General features: G+C 35.9%; 1 protein-coding gene across 3 annotated transcripts in view; it reads left to right on the top strand.

Annotated features, from left to right (window-relative positions):
- METTL25 (methyltransferase like 25) overlaps positions 1-22,807 on the top strand; it is a gene marked incomplete at its 3' end in the record, with an annotated part of 136,483 nt that overhangs the window by 31,259 nt on the left and 82,417 nt on the right. For all 3 annotated transcript variants that reach the window (XM_080810771.1, XM_080810770.1, XM_080810769.1), the window contains exons 4-5: positions 1,454-2,050; positions 4,321-4,468. In XM_080810771.1, coding sequence (XP_080666897.1) covers positions 1,454-2,050; positions 4,321-4,468 — 745 coding nt within the window. The remainder of the gene's footprint in view (positions 1-1,453; positions 2,051-4,320; positions 4,469-22,807) is intronic.

Genomic DNA, 22,807 nt, shown 5'->3' with positions numbered 1-22,807 from the left:
TTTGAATTGTAAGAATTTTTTATATGTTCTGCATACAAACCATTGGTCAGGTATATGTTTTACAAATATTTCTTTTTATTTTTTTTTTTTAAAGATTTATTTGACAGATTGAGAGAGAGTACAAGCAGGGGGAGCGGCAGGCAGAGAGAGAAGGAGAAGCAGGCTCCCTGATGAACAAGGAGCTGGACATGAGACTCGATCCCAGGACTCTGAGATCATGACCTGAGTCCAAGGCAGACACTTAACGACTGAGCCACCGATGCGGCCTGATATTTCTTTTTTTAAACTATTTTTAATAGCAAAATTTTTAATTTTAATTAAGTCCATTTTTTCATTTAGTTCTTTTGTAGCAAATACTTTTTGTGTCCTTTGCCCATTCAGTGTCACAAAGATGTTCTCATGCTTTCTTCCAGAATTTAATAGTTTTTCATATTAAGATATGTGATACACTTTTAACTAAGTTTTGTTTTTGCTGTGTGACAGGCAAAGTTCACTTTTTTCCTGGACAGACATCCGTTATACTAGCATCATTTGGTAAAAACATTATCTTCTGTATTGGATTACCTTAGCCATTTTGTCAAAAATCAGTTAATTATATAAGTTTGGGTCTATTTCCATATGCTGTTCTTTTCTGTTGATTTACTTATCTGTTTTTATACCAGCACTATGCTGTTTTTGTTAGTGCAGTTTTATATTAATTCCTAAATCAGGGTGAATCTTCTAACCTTATTCTTTTTCAAAATTGTTTTGGTTATTCTGGGTACTCTGCCTTTTCATATAAACTATAATATCTACTTGTCAAGAAACCCTGCTGGGATTTTGATTAGGATTGTTTTGAATCTGTAGGTCATTTTGGGCATCTTCATTTTGAGTCTGCCATTTCGTGAGCATGGTGTATCTTTATTTAGATCTTTCAATTTTTTCTCTGCTTTTATAGTTTTCAGTGAATAGGCCTTGAAGAACCTTCATTAAATTTATTCTTAGATATTTTATTTTCTAGCTATTTTAATTCACTTGGTTTTAAATTTTATTTTTTCATTGTTCTTTGCTACTGTATTGTATATGTTCTGATGGTTCATTATTAATTTCTAACAATCCTGTATCCTGACACATTGCTAAATTCACTTGCTACTTCTGTTAATTTTGTATATTCCTTTAGATTTTCTGCAGATGCAAATCATGTCATCTATGAAGAAAGACAGTTTTTTTCCCCCATATTTATATCTTCTACATCTTTTCCTTGACTTATTATACTGTCTAGAATCTCTTTTAAAATGTCTAATAAAAATGATGAAAATGGTTGGTTTTTAATAGGAATCAAAAAATTAAAAAACATAACAGGTTGTATAAATTATATGATCATTTCTTTCCTTGCTTTTAAAAAAGATATTGAGAATGCTTTCTGTTCTCATCTGACTAAAATACTTACTTCATTCTGTTTTTCTTACTTTAGGTGATTGACCTGGGTTCTGGAAAAGGCTACCTAAGCTCTTTTTTGTCCTTGAAGTATGGCTTAAAAGTTTATGGAATTGATTCATCAAATACCAATACTCATGGAGCTGAGGAGAGAAACAGGAAATTGAAGAAACATTGGAAAGCCTACCATACTCGGTCAAAATTAGATGCCAATAGACTGGCATTAAAAATGACAAAAGAAAGGAAAGTGCAAGATGAAATTAAGTATAAAGTAGATATTGAAGGAATATGTAACAACAGTCCTGCGAATCAAGAAAAGATGTCTACCTCAGATTTTTTGCCAGATTTTTCAAATTCTGTGATTTCTAACATTAGAACACAAATGGAAAACCTACATGTATATTCACATCAAGAAGAAAACTTGTGTTTTGAAAATGCCTTTTCTCTTACAGACCTTTTGCCTACTAATGCCATAGAACCTGCTTTATTCCAGACACCTAAGACAGAAATGTCTGAAACAAATAAAGAGAGAAGAAAACGTACATCAAAGTCAAGTGAATTAAATGTATATTCACCTTTAACATCTGTTATCACTGCTGATTCACAACTACATGATATTATTAAAGATCTGGAGGTGATTTCACTTTTGATTTCCTTAATTTGTAAAAATGCTCTAAGACATAGAATTAACTTTTAATAGTAGTTTCCTTAACTTAATCTTATTAGTCTAAAGAACCAAGAAATATGATCAGAGGCTATATGCAAACTATTATAAGAATCTGATATAAGATTAGCTGGAAAAATGTTTCTTTTTTTTTTTTTAAAGATTTTTATTATTTATTTATTTGACAGACAGAGATCACAAGTAAGCAGAGAGGCAGGCAGATAGAGAGAAAGGGAAGCAGGCCCCCCGGCAAGCAGAGAGCCCGATGTGGGGCTCGATCCCAGGACCCTGGTGGGATCATGACCTGAGCCGAAGACAAGAGGCTTTAACCCACTGAGCCACCCAGGTGCCCCTGGAAAAATGTTTCTTTGAGCCCTATAGTGAATTAGCACTTTAATAACCCAAATTAACCAATACTTTCCTTCCCCTCTCCATAACACCCATATACGATACTTAAATATTTTACTATTAGGACAAAATAGTGATTGCATGTTTTTGACTGATACCTGATAATATTAATTAATATTATATGATGAATGTAGTGAAGAATGATATTAAATATTCCTGTATTATCTTTCCGGAGAGCTTAACTAAAATTTTTTTTTTAAGATTCTATTTATTTATTTGATAGAGATCACAAGTAGGCAAAGAGGCACGCAGAGAGAGAGAGAGGAAAGGAAGCAGTCACAAGTAGGCAGAGAGGCAGGCAGAGAGAGAGAGGAAGGGAAGCAGGCTCCCTGCCGAGCAGAGAGCCCGATGCGGGGCTCAATTCCAGGACCCTGGGATCATGACCGGAGCCGAAGGCAGAGGCTTTAACCCACTGAGCCACCCAAGTGCCCCGAGCTTAGCTAAATTTAAAGAGAAATTTATACCTCTGTTGTTCTACCCCTAATTAGCAATAGACACTTCATCTTTAAATTCCTTTCTACTTACAATGTTGCAACGTCTAAGTAAAACCTACCCAAACTATCTAGTCATCTGGAAAACAGAAGAGTTGCACAGCACTCCAAAAACTTTGAAGGAAGGCTGTGGCGGTTGAAGCAACTAAATGTTCCGTCAGTTTGAAGCTACTTATAGGTACAGTTTTTTTGTTTAGAAAGTTTAAACTTAAGCCTTGCTTAAGGTCTGAATACATGGGCTAAAAAAACATTTTTAGTAGAATAACTTAAGTAAAGTAATTGTATTTGTTCTGAAGATAGTTATAAAAATACACTTTATTCACAACTTAACATATTTCTGTTATTTTGAATTTATAATAACATGATGGTAAGAATGGAAAACATAGAATTTTATTGTGTGCTAAAGATTGTACTAATTTATGAGTATTAGCTTACTTAAGTTTTACAACAACCCATTGAGATAGGTACTATTATTATCCTCATTTTATAGATGAGCAAGTTAAGACACAGAAGAGTTAAAACAAACTTTGTATATTGATTAAGATCTGTAAGTGTACATGTGTGCCCATTCTGTACATGTGTACATTTTAAAAATTTTTCACTGAATTTAGTATTGCCATATTTGATAAAATGAATAAACTATACTTTTTGGTGTTGGAGTAGAAATGCCACCTTAGAACCATTTATTCTTTTTTTTTTTTTTTTAAGATTTTATTTATTTATTTGACAGACAGAGATCAGAAGTAGGCAGAGAGGCAGGCAGAGAGAGGGAGAAGCAGGCTCCCCGCTGAGCAGAGAGCCCGATGCAGGGCTCGATTCCAGGACCCTGGGATCATGACCTGAGCCGAAGGCAGAGGCTTTAACCCACTGAACCACCCAGGCACCCCAGCAGCATTTATTCTTTATGACAGCATTTTTTAAGTTTTGGCAGGCAGTTTGTAAAGAAGTAAATAAAAATATTGACTTGAAGCTATAAATGTGTCTCAGATCACAAGTTTGTCCTCGTAAGACATGCTTTGATTGTCCAATCTTTAATTTGGCTTGTTGTTAAGCAAGTATTAGTTGTAAAAGAGATCAGAGAAATTCAAATGGTTAAGTTAAAACCAAAAACATTAGAAAATCAACTCAAAAGTATGTTAGTTGTGATAAAAAATCACAGTCATTTTGCCTATAAAGGAAATAATTATTCATTTAAAATAAACATATACTACTTTCTAGGTAGAATTTGATCATTTTTTAAAGCTCCATATATTCTAATGAACATTTAAAAACTTCACCTGGAATGTTTTTATAGCCTTCCTTTTAATTGCTAAAATGTATTTTTTCTTCTCATTTTTAAAGGATTGTTTGATGGTAGGTCTGCATACTTGTGGTGATCTTGCTCCAAACACTCTGCGAATATTTACTGCCAAATCTGAAATCAAGGGAGTTTGCAGTGTGGGCTGTTGCTACCACCTCTTATCTGAAGAGTTTGAAAACCCACATAAAGGTACAGAGTTTTCCATATCTCTTAATTATATTTATTTGAGCATAACAGCTATTTTTTCTCTCTCCTTTTTTGATTGTTGAGAGTAACATTTTGAATTAACATTTGAGAGAATACCTGATTTAATATTCTTGTGATTTTAATGTTACATCAAATGAAATTTGATATGCTATCACGTTATGTTTTATTGTATTTTCTTTGTTCATAAAGAAATAGAAAGAAACATTAGCATTAATGAATGCTAAAAACTGCAAATATTTAAAGATTTTATGTGGTACATTTTAGACAACTTCTGTTTAAAAATACTTGTATGATATACATTTACTTAAATAGTAAAGTTAAGTTATTTTGAGGTGAATATATAGTTGCAAAGTTTGCTTTCATTTCTAAAGCCTCTGTTTTGTAAGCTGTATTGATATTTCTAAAAAAAGAAAAAAAAAGAAAAGTTCCTTACTGTATTTTGAAGAGTCAACATACTCTGATTTTAAAAATCTGCATGATTAGGGCACCTGGGTGGCTCAGTGGGTTAAGCGTCTGCCTTCTGCTCAGGTCATGATCTTAGGGTCCTGGGATTGGGCCCTGCATTGGGCTCTCTGCTCAGCGGGAACCTGCTTCCCCCTCCCCCTCTGGCTGTCTCTCTGCCTACTTGTGATCTCTCTCTCTATTTCAAATAAATAAAATCTTGAAAAAAAATCTGCATAACTGCACAGTTACATCAAAATAGTATTCAGACCACTCCCTGGACTGAGAAGGTACTTGAGGAATAAAGTACAGAGTACTTTGGTAGGACTTGAAACATCTCATAGCCCTTCATCCAGAGAAACACCTGAAACCCCTCTGTCTGATCCATTTTATATATTCTATCTCTCCATGAGATATGCTTTCAAAACCACTGGTTCAGATTAGATGGTTATTTAGTCTATTAACATTGCCAGTTCTCTTTTCTATTAGTATACTGAAGTCTTTATCAACATCCACCGTCCCTTGCTAAGAATTTTTACATCAGGAAGATGTGTGCATATGGATGGTATTGTATGCTCTTCTCAGTTTTAAAAGCCAGGTGAATATGAAATTTTAATTATTTTTCAATTAGCGATGTCCAAGATACAAAAATTATGATTGTATAATTCTACTGAAATTTGACTGGATGAAACAGAGATTATTCTTAAAACTGACAAAGATTTTTTTGTGAAATAAAAGTTAATTGAGTTTGAATTCTTTTATGTGTCTTAAAAAGTATCTTTTAGGAAAAGGTTCACAAAAGTAAAGTTGTGAAGATATAGAAATAAACGAGTGAGAGAAAGCAAATTGGCAAAAAGTTAACCACAGTTCGATTTACATGGAGAATATTTATATCTTTTTTATGCCATTATTTCTGACTTTTCTCTGAGTGCAGAAATTTTCAACATAAACATTTGGGGAAAAAAGTGAACCTTAAATAGAAAAAAAGTATAGCAAAGTATATACACAAATATTTACATTGTTGTACAGTCTTATTTCCTATCTTTCCTAAAAGAAATGAAGAATGACCTTCAAAACAATCACAGTTGTACAGCTCTTAAAATATTAAGTGAATAGTGTTTTCTTGCATCAGCAATAGCATAAGATTTTATGTAGGGGAGGTTTGGTTCTTAGTTCAACAGCTTCCTGTTCTGTAGGTACAATTAAATATTTTTGTTGTTGTTTTGTTTTTTTAAATAATTGGCTCATTTGGGATAGGTATAGATGCCTGGTGTATTTTTCAGTTCATAAGTATTGTTCTATAGTATAAGACCTTTAATTTCAGCTCTCTTCTTCCTTCTTTCATTTTATCATCATCATTCTCCCAGAGATGCCTTCCCCTTCCAAAGGACCTCCTCCTCTTCAGGCAGTACCCTTTTAGGACTGCTATCTCTGGTCCTTCTGGACCTTTGCAGCCATTGCTCTGTATCATCACGTCTCAGACCTAGCCTCAATATTTCCCACCATGGATGAGATCCTCTTTTTTGGCTTTGTACTTTGCTCTCTGTCACACCCATTTTTCCCCACCTGATTCTCCCTCTGGAGTGATCTCTCAGCTGGTTCTGCTAGTTTAGGATGTTTATTTACTAACTTATATTTAAATCAAAACTTGTAGTATAATTACGGCTTATGAGTAATTTTATTCTCTATCTGGTTTTTGTAGAACATGTAAAGAAATTCAGATTTAACTGACTCATTATTTTATGGCAACCAGGAAGTACCATTGGTACATTTTTCATCTCATATCTAGTTCTTTAATTCTATTCCTAAAGGGCTTGGTAAAAGCTGCTTGCTAGAGTAGAAAAAAAATTAAGAGAATGATTAGTTACTTTTTTGCCAATCAATTTTACATCAGCCGTTAGGTATTTTTTTTTTTTAAGATCTATTTATTTATTTTAGAGAGCGTATGCACACAAGCATGTGTGAGTGAAGGGAGGGGCAAAGTGGGGGGAGAGAGAATCCTCAAGCAGACTTTCTGCTGAGTGTGGACCCCAATACTGGCTCAATCCCAGGACTCCAAGATCATGACCTGAGGTGAAGTTGAGAGTTGGCTGCCCAACTGACTGAGCTGCCCAGGTGTCCCAGTACCTTTTCTAAGAGATCATTGCATTAAACTGTTGACAAGTATTTATTGACTGTGTATTTGAATTAAAATGAACAATATATTTGCAAAGGGCATGTTCAGTGGAGAGGCCTTTGAAGAATCTGGAAGGGGAGGGAAGATAGGTGAATCTACATCTTCAGTCACTCCCACTTCTTTCCTGCCATGGGAAAATCTGATATATATATGGGTCTTTAGAGTGTAGAAACTGGTTTTTATTCACTTTTGTATCTTCAGAACTAAGCACATTGCCTCAAACATGATACGTGGAGATAAATATTTGTATAATGTATGTTGAGTAGATAATCAAGCACAAGTGACAAGCAACAGAAAAAAGTTCAGTATCACTGTATTGGCAGCTACATATCATACTGGTAGGAGAAAATATAATTGAATAAACATTTCTTGACTAGCTACTATTTTCGAGGCATGGAACTTGACACTGTAGACTAATAAAGAGAGATTGGGAGGGCCTCATAAAAAGTCAGTACTTTGGGAAAGAAGTAAAAAAACTCAAATAGGTGCCAAGCAGAGTTCAGTTCAGTTCAGCATTCATTGAATGCCAGCTATGTTCCATACTGTGCTAAGCAGTGATGATATTAAAATGTATGAGATATCATCTTCACCCTCAAGGGATAAAAAAAGTAGCTCTTAATCCTAGGAACCAGATAGTCCCTGTTAGTAACTTATTTTGCAAGAAATCGTTTAGAATAGAAAATTCAAATAATATAGAAAGATATTAAAAATGAAAATAAAGCCTCCCAACCCATGTTTTTGGTTTCTTATGTAATTTTCTAGAAAGGAAAATGTATACACATATGTATATGCTTCATATTCTTATATTTTAGGGAACCAAAAGATAAACAGTTCATTTCCTTACTTTTTCCACTTAATATATTGTGATCTTTCCATATCAGCACATACAATGTTGCCTTATTCTTTTTAGTGATTCCAAGGTATTTCATATGCTATTTTTTATTTACTCAATCCTAAATAGTTATATTTTCTGAAAACAATGGTACTTTTCTTCTAGCAGACCATAATTTACTGAACAGATGGTCATTTCACTGTAGAGTTTGGAGAACACAAAATATGGAGTGTTTCCGTCTATTTCCTGATCCTCCAACATTAGTTTCAAAAGAATGTAATAAGTGCTATAAGACAGAATATTATACCTATATTATTTTATAGCAGAGTAACATGTAGCTTAGTCTATGATGGGGGTACGTGGGCATTGAGGTTATGTTCCCAGTGTGGCAACATCCACTGTGACTTAAAAGATCAGTAGGAGGGGCGCTTGGGTGGCTCAGTGGGTTGAGGCCTCTGCCTTCAGCTCAGGTAGTGATCCCAGGGTCCTGGGATTGGGCCCTGTGTCAGGCTCTCTGCTTGGCGGGAAGCCTGCTTCCTCCTCTCTCTCTGCCTGCCTTTCTGCCTACTTGTGATCTCTGTCTGTCAAATAAATAAATAAAATCTTAAAAACAAAAAAAAAAGATCAGTAGGAGTTAATCAGGCAACATGGGAAGGGTAAGGCAGATAGCAAACAAAGGCTTGGGGTGATAAGTGTTCAAAATCACATTTCCTAGTCACTGTTTCTCTCTGTCTTTTCTCCCATCCTATTTTTTCTTATGTGTTCCTCAGAAGCAGTGGTAATGATAATTCTAATGGTCATTTCAGTGCGTGCGTAGAAAGGGGTAGCTTTTAGAGTGAATGACACCTCCATTTTCTGATTTCAGTTTACCCATAAGTGATTTCCTCAGAATCTCTCTTTGGTTCTCTTAGTTTATTTATTTAGTACCTAGTTATTCATAAAATAACCTTTGGATCTTCTGGGAAAATTAGTTAAACCAAATATCTACAGATTTTCACACTCTGGAAATGGAAGTCTCTCAGTTAACAGATCTCAAGCATCGGTGATGGATCCTTTCTTTCTCTAGAGTAGAAGTTGCCATTGTTCACTGAGTGGATAGGACATTTTTAGCTGAAGGATTTACATAAGAAAGAGCGTTGGGAAGGTTTGTAACAACAGTGACTGGCAGCTACAGACTCATTTTCCCTCTTTATAGGCAGAATTAATTCAGGGAAGGGCTTTCCTATCAAAAATATCTTAACTGAAAAAAAAAATCTTAACTGAGAATCATTGAGATTATCAGGTAAACAATACTAGGCTTAACTGCCAAAAGCTGATATTAGTATCTTACTGCTGCTTGCTTTCCTTATGCATCCCTGAAACAAACAGAAGGTTGGGAGTTTTGCTTGTCAGGAAACTGAAGAATAAGCAGAAAGCAACAGGACTGAGTATTACGATGAAGTAGGTAGAGTTGTATACTACACGAGTACCTTCAAATATTTTGGAGGTCAAGAAAAGAGGTGGGAGGCCAAAAGGTAGGAGAAAAATACAGAAAAATAAGTGATAGGAATAAAAAAAGCAACCTTTATTTGCAGTTTTGCCTACTTTTGGACTAGCACCTTTTCTCATCTCAAAAGCCAGATGGTAAAGGTAACTTATACCCTTCTCTCTTTCCCATGCCCTTATCTCCATTTTCTTGCCTTATCTTGGCTATAGTAAAAGGAAAAAGATATGAACCATCCCCTGCAATTTTTATAACAGTGTTTCTCAATTCTGGCTGCCCAGCTGGATCAAATATGACACTTTAGTATATATATATCCCAGGAACCTGCTTCTGACCTTCTGAATTACAGTCTCTAGGAATAGCACTATATTTAGTGCTATATATATATAGCATTACCTATAGAGCTTCTTAAAAATATTTAAGAAGTTAAAGTTAAAAATATTTAAGAAGCTCTATAGGTAATTCTGATAAACAGCACGTTTGAAAACAAGATATTTATTATGGTTCCATAAAGAGACATATAGAACTTTAAAAGATGATTTGTAGAAATATATTCAACATTATTTATAGTCATTTCAGCCTCTCTCATACACAGACTTAGAGACTCTACTCACATGCCAGTTTGTAGATCCAAACCAAAGGCTGAAACCAAAAGGGCCCAGGAGGGTGTATCAAAGTCCAGAGTGTGGAGTGCTAGAGTAATTAGCCCAAAAAAAGTCCATAAGGTATGGAGCTCAGAATAAAACCTGGGGAAACCAAACATAGAAGGCAGGACACCATGTAATAAATGCATAATAAACTTAAGGGCTAGAAACTAGACAAAATCAACGGGGGAAAGCTAGGACAAGCAAAAAAAAGTCCAAGATAATTATTATGAATACTACTAGAATTTTGATAACTTAACTTTGTTGAAGAGGAGGGGGTGCATGTGTTTGGTGTGTGTGTGTGTGTATGTTAAGGCAGACAACAGCAGTTTTTATGGACTATATAGCAGTAACTATGTGGATAGATAGAATATGGATATAGTCTCATTTTATATATACAGTATATACTATATAGTTCTCCTATTCCTTACTAAAATAGAAATCCATCACTATACAGTTTGACCATTATATTTAAATTACAGGGCAAGGGGTTTGCATGCACAAAGTTAGCTTATTTCCTGTCATACATCTAGCACTTGGGTTCCATGGAATTATATCTCTGAATGGTCAAGTGTGTCATGTGTCTCTCCCTTCATATCTTATACACCTGCCCCTCACCCTCACTTTGTTTGCACAGCTGTTTTTAAGTTTGAATTGGGGCATGGTAGCCCTTTGGGATGTAAATTTGAGTTATTAATAGTCCAACATTGTATAGTAGAAAAGTCTGGTATGTACACTGCAACTTTTTATGATGATATGTACTATGTAAACAGTATGTGTTTTACATGATATGTTTACCCAGCATTCTGTGGTAGACCATAGAGGTGGTCTGCCATGAATGTCAATTTTCAAAAATACCTCAAAGCTCTCTGAGTCATTATGAATACTGAAGTTATACCATATGTTTTAAAAACTGCTTTTAAATATTTATACATTATGAGCCGGTGGTTCCTATGAGAACAAGAAATACCAGAAACAGTTTTATTGCAGTGCTTTATAGAACATATATATATTTTCCCAAGCTTGAATTGTTGCTGCATTTTGTTTTAATATTGATTATTATTGTCATAATTAATTTGAAATACTTTTATTACTTCTTTTCCTTGAAATTGGAGAGACAAATTCTTTTGGTTGTTTTTCCTGTAAAGGTAGAAAAGTTACCTATCTAGATCCACATATCATTTCTTCCTTGCTAATTGAACAATAATTTTGTTAAGGCATCAGTGTTTAGGAAGATTATGCCCTTCTATTTATAGCCTCAGAAATAGATGACTTTCTTTTTTGTTTTTTAAAGTAATCTCTACATCCAACGTGGGGCTCGAACTCACAACCCTGAGATCAAGAGTCACATGCTTTTCCAACTGAGCCAGCCAGGTTCCCCAGAAATAGATGACTTTCAGTCTCAATTAATTATGGTAATTTCATTTATTTAGGAATGGATATGAGACACAGTTCTTACCAATGAAGCATGAGAGCATATCTCTAAGGGGGTTTCCCAGGAAATTTTGTGGGCTTTTTTGTTTTGTTTTGTTTTGTTTGTTTGCTTGTTTTTCTTAAAACTGATCTCAAGATGGGAAATCACTTTTTTTTTTTTTTTTTTTTGGCCTCTGGACTTGATCATCTGTATGTGTTTGTTCGGCCTAACAGAATTATCTCTGTACCTGCCCGTTACGTATACTGTCAGAAATTGGTGTTAGTGTGCTGAGTCCTTCAGGCCCAGTCTGAGGGAAAAAGGTAATTTTACTTTTCTTCTAAATTTATATAATCATTGCAGAGGCTTAGGAGTATAGGAGGACTAGAGAAAGATCTAGGACCCTGGAGAGTCACCTCAGGCAGTTTTATAGAAACCTCTTCCCTGGCCTCAGGAGGAAGTCACTACTAGGAGCACCTCTTGCTGGGGACACAGATTTGTGCTTGGTCTTTCCCCACCCCATCCCCAGTCCAATGCCAGGCAGTCTTCTAGAATTGTTAATATACTCCAGATACTGCAGATCTGCAGATAACATGAATGGTATAACCTTTGAAAGCCTGAAGTAAACCTTCATGTTTACCCCCAGCCTTAATGTGTTACAGGGTATTAAGGTGATTCTCCCATCGATCCCTCCATTTACTTTTGCTTTGTTTTTGTTTTGTTTTGTTTTTAACCAGAGGAGGGCTGTAGATATCTTTTAGTGGCATCTTTCAGGCTGGTTCTGCCATTTCTGTATCCAATGGAAATATTTTAAGGGCACATGATAGCTCTCATATTGTAGATTGTTTCTTTATTTTTGTCACCAGTAGGAGTTTTAAGGGAGCTAGATACTTCTATAGTCATCTTTATTGTCTTTGAGGATTAACTCTTGATATAATTGCTTTAAATTTAGAGGTTCTTCACTGGGAAAGGCATCTGGAAGTTGAACAAAAAGATATTGAGCATGTCATTTGAAAATGTAACATACTGTTTAAAAATAAGCTTGGCTTGTATTTAGAGATCTTCAGATATCCAGTATACAGTATTAAAAACTCCCAAGGCAATATTAGCTGGTTAATATCAGCATTAAACCGTGCATTGTATCATACAGAAACGTATGATTAATTTCTTAGTCAAGGTAATAGTGAATTATTCCCGTCATTGCAAGAATACATAGAATTGCTGCCTTTTTAGTAAAGACAGTATTTTCTGACACATTTTATTAAATATTTTATTAAATAAATCTTTTGCCTACTCTGGCCTTTTAATACTGGGAGTCTGAGGGATGTAGAGGAACAAAGCTGGTTTCTCTTTTCAAAACAGCATGTATTTGATTTCCATTTCTAGCAGTGTGGGAGATGTGATTTTTCTGAGGAACCCTCCTACTACAGTTCAGCTAGATCCCAGCTAAATTAGAACATGCATTTTTTTAAGCATTGCTGAGTCCACAAAAAATAGGGGAAATCTCTATGATTCAAGAAAAATCAAAACCTAAAAGTTAAAAGGAGAGACAAAGAAAAGGAGTTGAAACCAGAACTGGAGCCATAAAGTAGCAGTGTTGTCCTGAGGCAGATGCTTCTCACAGTAGGATCTAGAGACTAATATTGGGCCTCCTGCATGGTCAGGGAGCTAAACCTGAAAAGTCCATACTAAGCTATGACCTTGAATGAGATAAAACAGTTTTCAGTCAGATCTATACAGAAACAAAATCAAATTCCTATGAGGGAATATTTCCCAAACTCGGGCCCTTGGAATTTCTGTAGATTAAAACCTACCAAATATAAGCTCAAAACTTAACATACAAACAAACTAAATCACAAAATATGTCTGGCTGGACATGACCTGAATGCTCCTTGCCCCTCTTCAACTAAAAGTACTGAATATAGATAGTTAAAATTTGTTTCTTAAAAGCATTGAAATACTGGAAAGATACAAAGTATTTATCGGGTCAACATGTAGGAGTCCACAAAGTTGATGGCAGCACTGAAGCCTCTAAGGTTGTTTGCACACCGCAAACTAGAGCTTTGCTGTCATGGTCCGATGGGGGGGAGGGGACAGGCTGCAAATGATACACCCATACTTAGGCACATACGGAAGGAGTCTCATAGACACACTCTCACAAGCCGAGACCACAAAGGTGAGGACTAAAGTCAGGGCAACAGTAGTAGTAATAGAGTCAAATAGGATAATTTAAGAAACATTTAAGATTGTTTAGAGTGCGATATAAGGAAGCAGGAATTGTCAAGGACTATTACAAGGTGTCTGTTTTCAGCCATGGTGCAGCTGATGGCACAGCTTACATGATAGGAAACACTAAGGACAGACCAAGTTTCAGGGCAAAGTTTTGAACATGTTTAATATTTGAGATTGTTTTATGTAGGAGTGATCCTATTTTGGGAAAGTTTTATAAATGTATCTAAATACATGGAAATGGAGCTATTGTAGTAATCATAGGATTTATTTTTTTCTTATTTTCTGGAAAATCTGTAAAGTGGTAGCAGACAGTGTTTCATATGGTTCAAGAACGTGGAGGCCAAGGTCTCTACAGTTTTATTGGCCTTTCAATTGTGGCTTATTACATAATAGTTGCTACTGCTCCAGCCATTACAGTTCAAGTGAAAAGAAATAATATGAAGATGAAGGAGTTTCTCCCATCTGAGACACCGTCCTTTATAGAACTTCCTTTCCTTATAGACTACTTCAGAAGGCTAGGAAATGTAACCTTCTAGATGGGTACATTGTACCTCCAAATGAAATCAAGATTCTGTGAGTGAGAAAGGATAAACTGGGTATTAGGTGGGCAGTTAGCATTCTCTACCACTTATGGGTGTGTGTACGTGTGCACACACAGAAGCCCAGGTGTAGTATTAATGCACAAATAAGGCACAGGAAAGAAGAGCGTATAAAGGAGACTGGGGAATGTCACATTATTTATGTGAAACAGAATATAATCATATCCATTGTCCTCTTTTTCTGTTTAATAATTATAACTCCTCTTAGTTCTGAGCTCCTTTGTGATACCCTATCTAGTTGGGGTTAATCTAAGGTCTTGTTCTGAGTGCTTCTCTCCTTTGTGTGAAACATGTATTTTGAGAGTAGAGCTGTGTTTATGTACTATAAATGTACACAAGCTGACAAGAGTAACAACAACAAACAGTAATATATGTGATTTATGAATTAATTGTGAAGATATATGATTTATAAGTGATTTCTTAGAGGTGAGAAAAAAGAATATAAGGGTTAAAAGAACCATTTCAGCTAAAATGGAAAGATTACTTCCTGTTAAGAGATCAGGAAAAGCTTTATGAAGGTAGTAACTTTTGAATTGAGCTTTATAGTGTAAGATTTAGGTAGGCAAAAATGCGAGGAGCATTCCAAGCATAGGAATGAGGTGGGTTAAGTTAAAGCATGGTAGGTCAGTTACTGGAAATGGATGAATTCTCTAGCAAGGTGGTAACCTGATTCATATGAAGTATTGAAATGTTGAAGAATATTAAAAGGGACTCATCTGGAAAGTCCATTTTGGTAATGAAAACTTTTGAGCAGAACAATTATGTGACCAAGAGCAAACATTAAGACCTGTGATTCTCAACCATGAGATTGGCTGGGACCCTAACGGTGGGGAAAGGAAAATCAACCAGAAACTGGGGGACTAAGGCTAGGGGAACTAACCCAGTAGAAGTATTCACCCCAAATCAGGTAGCCAGTTCCTCATTGGTATTCAAAAGGCAAACTCCAAGGCGCCTGGCTGGCTCAGTCAGTTAAGCAGCTGCCTTCATTCGGGTCATGATCTTGGGTCAGGTCCTGGGATCAAGCTCCACATGGGGCTCCCTGCTAAATGGGGAGCCTACTTCTCCCTCTCCCTTTGCCCCTTCCCCAGTTCTTGGCTCTCTTATGCACACATACTCTCTCTCTCTTTCTCAAATAAATAAATAAAATCTTTAGGGTGCCTGGATGGCTCAGTCATTAAGCATCTGCCTTTGGCTCAGGTCATGATCCCAGGGTCCTGGGATCAAGCCCCACACTGGGCTCCCTGCTCCGCAGGAGGCCGGCTTCTCCCTCTCCTACTATCCCTGCTTGTGTTCCTGCTCTCGCTATCAAGTAAATAAATAAATATTATATATACATATATATATAGTTAATAAGTCAAGGAGTTAGAATTTCAACCCAGCCAGTCTAGCTGTAGAGTCACACTCTTAAAACATCAGTCAGAAATTGGGACAGAGAAATAGGATTTGGCCTTCTGGGAAGATTCTGTTAAATTTTAAAACATCAGGGTTAAAACCCAATGTGTTAGCATTGGAGTGATTTCTGGTTCTTATTAGAGGATGAGAATCTAAAACAACCTGAGGCAAAAGCTTACTTAGATCCTGTGTGAATTAAATGGGGCAAATAAGGGAAGCTCGGGGGATACACAAATGGTAGTTCTTCCTAGATACAGAGGAGAGTCCAAGCATGGAACTGAAGACTTGTTTGGGTCCTCACCTCTTTTTAAGAATATCAGTCCTTAAATATGGATAAGCTTCATTAGTTTGAGTTTGAGAACTAGGGAAGGACATTGACTTTGGTGGAGACCGAGACAGTTTAGAGATTGGTGAATCTATCCTCATTCATACAGGGTTAGGACAGTTTCCTAATTTCTGCTTCTCTCTCTTCAGTTTTATACCCCCTAACTTGTTCACAGTCACATAAAGTGACATGGTGCCATTTTCCTTCTCTGGAATATGATAAGGGTGAGGGGTTTCTGGCCCGGCTTATATGGTAGTACTCACCTTTTGTTTTTAGGAGCAGCACTATCCTTAAATGTCTGTTTTGTGTTAAAGTTCAGCAATATAGGTACTCAACATGAGATAAATGTGGCATCTCTCACATTCTGTAAACTCTCTTTTCATGGAGATATCAGCTATTTTATTTGCTAGGATCAATATTTTATTAAACTGGCATTTTTTTTAAGATTTTATTTATTCATTTGAGAGAGATACAGAGACAGAGATGGAGAGAGAGAGAGAGCACAAGCAGGGGGAGAGGCAGAGGGAGAGGAAGGAGACTCCCCGCTGAGCTGGGAGCCTGACATGGGGCTCGATCCCAAGACCTGGAGGTGATGACCTGAGCGGAAGGCAGACGCTCAGCCATCTGAACCACCCAGGGGCCCCTAAATTGGCATGATTTAAATAGTTGTATCCTGCTTTGATTTTGCCTTCCTTTTTTTGGTCTTTTGCCTATACCACATAATTAGTTTTGTCTGTTTTTCTATTCATTTTCTATTTGTTTGGGCCACATGGACCTTGAGAGAAAAGAGACCAACATGGTTTTAGGATAAGCTCTGCCTATAATGTAGGAGGCATGCAACTTTGAAGAGCCCATCTCTTCATAACATAAACAATATAGTCATAACTATAGGCATAAACAATATAGTCCTTAATTTCTTCACATAAACAGAAGTCAGGAGTAGCAGTTCTAGGGTTGGTTCACTGATTCTGGGACAATGGGGCCCTGGGATCACATCTCTACTTCCCTGTCAGGGCTGCAGTTTCATGAGAAGTGGTATGAGTTAGAGACTTTCTCCTCGTGCATTCTCCCTTTCTGTCAAGGAGGGTGAAGAAAATCTGTCCAGAAATTTCTCAGAATTATTTTATGTCTCCTTGTCTAGACATAGTTTGCAAAGTAACTTTTAGCTGCAAGGGAGTCTGGAAAAGTATTTGACTTTCTCAGCTTCACTGGTGAGGCAGCAAAGGAGACAGGTGTTAAGAGTGACTCTTGAACAGCTTGCTATATCTGCAAAATATTTTTTTCTTCTCTTCTCCCACCCCTCCTACTTTCTCCTGCTTTCTTTCCTGTCTCCTCTCTGTTCTGTACTGATTTTGAGGATTGAGTAAAATGAGAGCACTAACTCTGTGAAAGGAGAGGGGCAATGATCTCTTTGTGTGCTCCTTTGCTTTGGCACCTACCACATTATTTAATCATGGTTAAATAATGGTTTAGGTTTAATCTCTTCAGGATAGTTTAGTATTTATTCCTCATAGTAGACTCTGACACAGTTTAAAACAAAAAGTTTATCTTTAAAACTTTTCTTTTAATGCCTCACATTCACCAAAATATGTGATGTACTCAATAAAGGAATAACATTGAAATAAAATTATGAATTAAGAAAAAAGCTGATTCAGTCCTGGCTAAAACTAAAGAAAAAACAAGTATGTTTGATGAGGCATCCTGAGAAGAAATCATTATGTTGACATAAGTGGTTTGGATATTCTCAAGGTACTAAGCTGGCTTTGCCCTTCTTAGCAAAGATAAGAAACAGAAGGTTAGAGAAGGTTTACATTCCAGTGGCCACTGTAGCAAAATGATGAAAATGATTTCACACTATCCTGGTGAGACAGGGGTCTTATTTAATTTTAAATCTATACAAACTCAAGAGTCCTGTGTGTCATAAATTGTCATTCCCTCTTTGGTTTTCTTTGAGAAGAAAGGAAAAACTTCTAAATACTCACCTACTAACTATGAAGTTTTTATTTCTCTCTAAAGCATCTAATCTTTAACCACAAAGCATATGATGGCCACAGAGGTTGTAAAACATGTTTGTAAGAGAAGAATGTATTTGTTCTCTTGGTTATAATAGTGGTTTCATAATTTTTTTTCATCAGATCCAAATTAAGAAATACATTTTATGTCATTACAGATTAATAGGTAAATAAAATTGGTACTGAAATTTCACAAAAAAAGGTGTTTATTCTTTTTTTCTTTTTGGTTAATTAATATTTATTCTTCAGAAGGTGCTGGATCTTACAACCCACAGTGCATGCTGATGTGTTTATCTTATTCCTTCCTATTAAATTTTAGAAAATGTTGATCACAATCCACTGAGTTGATTTTGTGACCCCTTAATGGGTTGCAGCCAGTAGCATGATGGTACCTTTTTAGTGGTTGGCTTTGCACCTGAATAAAAGCCCCTTCATGTCAGTGTTTTCTGATTTCCATACTTGGCCAGTTTCAAGCTACTCTCCACTAAATGTTGAACTGGGAAGAAATGACATAATCAGTTTTTCTGGAGCCATTAGGAGCCAGCTTTACCACATCACTGGCTGTAACGCAGAGTGTAAAGTAAATATGAATTTATGTCATGTTTGTTATAAGTAAGTGAATTTGCTCATTTAAACTGCAGATTGCCGGGCGCCTGGGTGGCTCAGTGGGTTAAGCCTCTGCGTTCGGCTCAGGTCGTGATCTCAGGGTCTTGGGATGGAGCCCCATATCAGGCTCTCTGCTCAGCAGGGAGCCTGCTTCCTCACCTCTGTCTCTGTCTGCCTCTCTGCATACTTGTGATCTCTATCTGTCAAATAAATAAATTAAATTAAATTAAAAAAAAATAAACTGCAGATTGCCTTATCTGTTAAGCATGCCAAACAATATCTGTTATATAGCAGATAACAAATATGTATTTGTTAGAAGAATGAGTTGCTTTATTTTTACAGGTATAAAAGAGTATTTGTATCTCCCCAAGTTTGTTTCTTTTTCAGTCCTATTATTCACATAAGGACTGTAACTTCTTACCTGAATGTCACAGGGATTTTTTTTTATATTCATAAACTTAAAGTTGAAGAAGAAATATTTTACTTTATTCATGTGTCATGGTGCATACTAAATATCATGTGTTCATCACTTAAATTGTTTTCTAAGAGTTTTAGCCTAAAATTTGAAAAAAATAAAAACAAATTAATAAAAAAACTGTAAATGATTATATTTCAAAACAATTTTTTGAAGAAAAGAAAACTTCAAAAACAAGTTACAAGTGAATGGATTATATTTCATATTCTTTTCAGCGAACTGTCTTTTAACCTTGCTACAAATCATTAATATTTGATCCAGAATCTGGATATTGGGACATAGAATTTTATTTAGCAACTCCTTTTAATTTAAAACTAACCAGCAATTAAAACGAAGACTCTGAAACAGTTATGAAAACATAAGAACTGATTTAGTAAAAGCTTTGGGCATTGAGAATAGCAATAAAACTTTTATTCAACACAGAGTGTGCTGAGATTTAGAAGACATACCAGGAATTTTGTACCCACTAACTGCCCCCTTTACTAGATACCAAGGATTTCTAGATAAAGCACTTTAAAGAAATTTACAGCCCAATGGGAAGACAGATAACAAAAGATAGCTGTAACACAGTGTGATAGGTGCTGTATTCGAGTTATAAGTTACACGGGAAGTGTAGAGATGGTGACATTTAAATGCCCAGGGGAGTCCAGAAACACCACACAGAAGAGGACATGGTTTGACTGCCTAGAGTTTTACTTCTGTCTTTGCAGTGCTACAGCTTTGGATAAACCAGTTAGCCTTTGTGGGTCATCTATAAATTAGTGAAAAGAAAGGGGCTCAATTCAATGACCTTGGAGGTTTCTCATGGCTCCAGTAATGATTCTGTGACTTGAATGTACCTTTCCGAAATATGCCTTTTGTTTCAACTGAACCTCACCTATATTTATCATGACATTTAGGTTTAGTTTCATTATTTTTTTTCCTTAATTATATTGGATTTGCATGAACAGATACCTGCTTTCCTGCCATGATTCTGCATTTGGATGAGAATGTGGAGTTTTTGGAAATCAGTATAATAATGGCCATAAGTGGGGCACCTGGGTGGCTCAGTGGGTTAAGCCTCTGCCTTTGGCTCAGGTCATGATCTCAGGTCATGAGCCCTCTGCTCAGCAGGGAGCCTGATTCCCCCTCTCTCTCTCTCTGACTGTCTCTCTGCCTACTTGTGATCTTTCTCTCTGTTAAATAAATAAAATCTTAAAAAATAAATAAATAAATAATGGCCATAAGTGTTATTTTTCCCAAAGTTTGGTTTCTAAGAGGTTAATTACCTAACAATAATTTGTAGAAAGTGCATATTTATATTTTTATTTACTTAACTATCAATATTAACAGTTTATTAGCTTATTTAGTAATTCAGTTAGAAACCATCAGGAGCAATCTCAGCTTGAACAAGGTATTTGCTCTTGTAATCTTATAGCAGATAAGTAGACTTTACTGTCAGTTTTGTAGATTCAGCTGTTTGTAAGTTTTTGTTACAATATCATATTACTTCTCACTATTCAGCTGGGTTTATGTCTCAGAATCATTCTTGCCAATTAATATGGGGAAAATATAGAGATTTCTGATGTACTTGGCAGTCTTTATATAATTACTTCACATAGACAGCTGTATCTAATCTTTAGTCAGTTGTACATTTCCTAGAGTGTTGGCACTGATTTTACTTTTGCCATAGGGCATCTTCTTGCTGTTTAGAAGTAGTTAAATAAGGAGTTTTAATACGTTTTGCCCCTTTCTTTCTTTAGTTTGCACCTCGTTATTTCTTGTGACTAATAGAAAGTGGTTTCTGAAGCTCATGCAGATTGTATTTATTCAGCATAAGAAAAGTTCTCCCTGTGCTCATGGTAAATAAAAGAAGTAAAAAAAATGTGATTAAACTAAAATAGAAAATTAATACATCTGCTTAAAAGAAATAGTAAAGAGAAATAATTTATGTTTCAAATATAGAGTAATATGAAGTCAAAGCTAATAGAAATTCTTTTCAGAAAGTTGACTATCAAACTAATGTAAAACAGGCTTTTAAAAAACTATTTACATTTTACTAGGTTTATTTTTTTTAAGATTTTATTTATTTATTTGAGAGAGAGAGAGAGAGAGAGAGAAAGAGCATGAGCCGGGCACAGGGTGTGGGGGGGGAGGGGCGGGCAGAGGGCAAGGGAGAAGCAGACTCCCCACTGAGTAGGGAGCCCGGTGTAGGGCTTGATCCCAGGACCCTGGAATCATGACCTGAGCCAAAGGTGAGTGCTTAACCAACAGAGACATCCAGGCACCCCCATTTTACTAGGTTTATATACAAACTTGGATTTGTATATATGGAGCACATGATCTTGAAAAATATTTTGCTGCGAATATAGTATTCTCACATTTCTTTTTCCCATGGTAAATAAATTATAAGCAAGTTTCTAAATTTGTTTCATCATCAGTCTGGCACGATGAGTAAAATTCTCATTGGAATGAAGTCACACCATGATGCATAATATTAGTCTAAAAACTGTCTCACTGACAATGTTTCAGATATTCCATATGTGTCTCAATGTAAACTGTTTTATCAAAACTGATAAAAGGCTGTGAAAGAGCCCATGAAGAACAGCAGGAGAAACTTTTTGGGCACAGTGAGAAGCACCAGTGGGGAGCTACTATCACATTGGTGGCCAGACCAACACAGTGTTTTCTCTCAGCATCCAGACTTTGCCATTCTTATAATCATGCACAAAAATACCAAGACAGTAGTGTCCAGATGGATTCACTAAGAAACGGTGTTTTAGGGGGCGCCTGGGTGGCTCAGTCAGTTGGGCAACCAATGCTTGATTTCAGCTCCAGTCATGATCTCAGGGTACTGGGATTGAGTCCTGAGTCAGACTATGGGCTCATTGAGGGGGTCTGCTGCAGGATTCTCTCCCACTCCTTCTCCTTTGGGCCTCCCCCTACTTATGCTCTCTCTCTCTCTCTCTCTGGCTCGCTTGCTTTAAAATAAATGAATAAATATTTTTTAAAAAGAAAATATTTTACCATAGATATTATTCTATCAAAGTAATATATACATTTTAACTAGTTGTTTATTTTCTGTTGGATGTATCCTATAATTTACATATTCTGTCCCTTGAGATAACATTCCTAGCTGTACTTTTAACCAAAGGATAAGTGAAATACTAATACATTGATTATATATGGAGCCAGAAGTAGAGATGAGCTGCAGAAAGAAAGATGTTATAAATACGGCTATACCTCTTATGGTCTAGAGAGAAACAAATGAGAAATAGTAAATTACTCTTTTACTGTTGACTAACCAGCTCTGCTGTTTTAGACTAATCTGTGTAGAAAAGTCCATACGTGGAATATAAATCTTGGGGTCTTAAACTGAAGATATGTCCTGGTGAAGGCAGAAGGAGATGACCACTAGGGGCTCAATCCATATTTATGTAATGTATCAATTAATTAAGATGAAAATACGATCATTGTGCTGTGATTTTCTTTAAATCTCTTGACTTCTAGGATCTTTCCCTAGTACTTCCTTTACAACTTAAATCATTGTTGATAGCTATGCATAAATTTTATCTTTTTAAGTTATTAAATTTTTATACCCATATTTAATCATTTTAAGAGAATAGAGCAATTTTTAGAATTTACCTACTTTTAAATTTACCTACTTTTAAATTACCTACTTTTAAATTTTTAAATTCCTTTTCTAGTTGTACT

This window comes from Martes martes, assembly GCF_963455335.1.
Source record: "Martes martes genome assembly, chromosome: 8".
NCBI classification, from domain to species: Eukaryota; Metazoa; Chordata; class Mammalia; order Carnivora; family Mustelidae; genus Martes; species Martes martes.
This window is presented reverse-complemented; position numbering and strand designations above follow the sequence as displayed.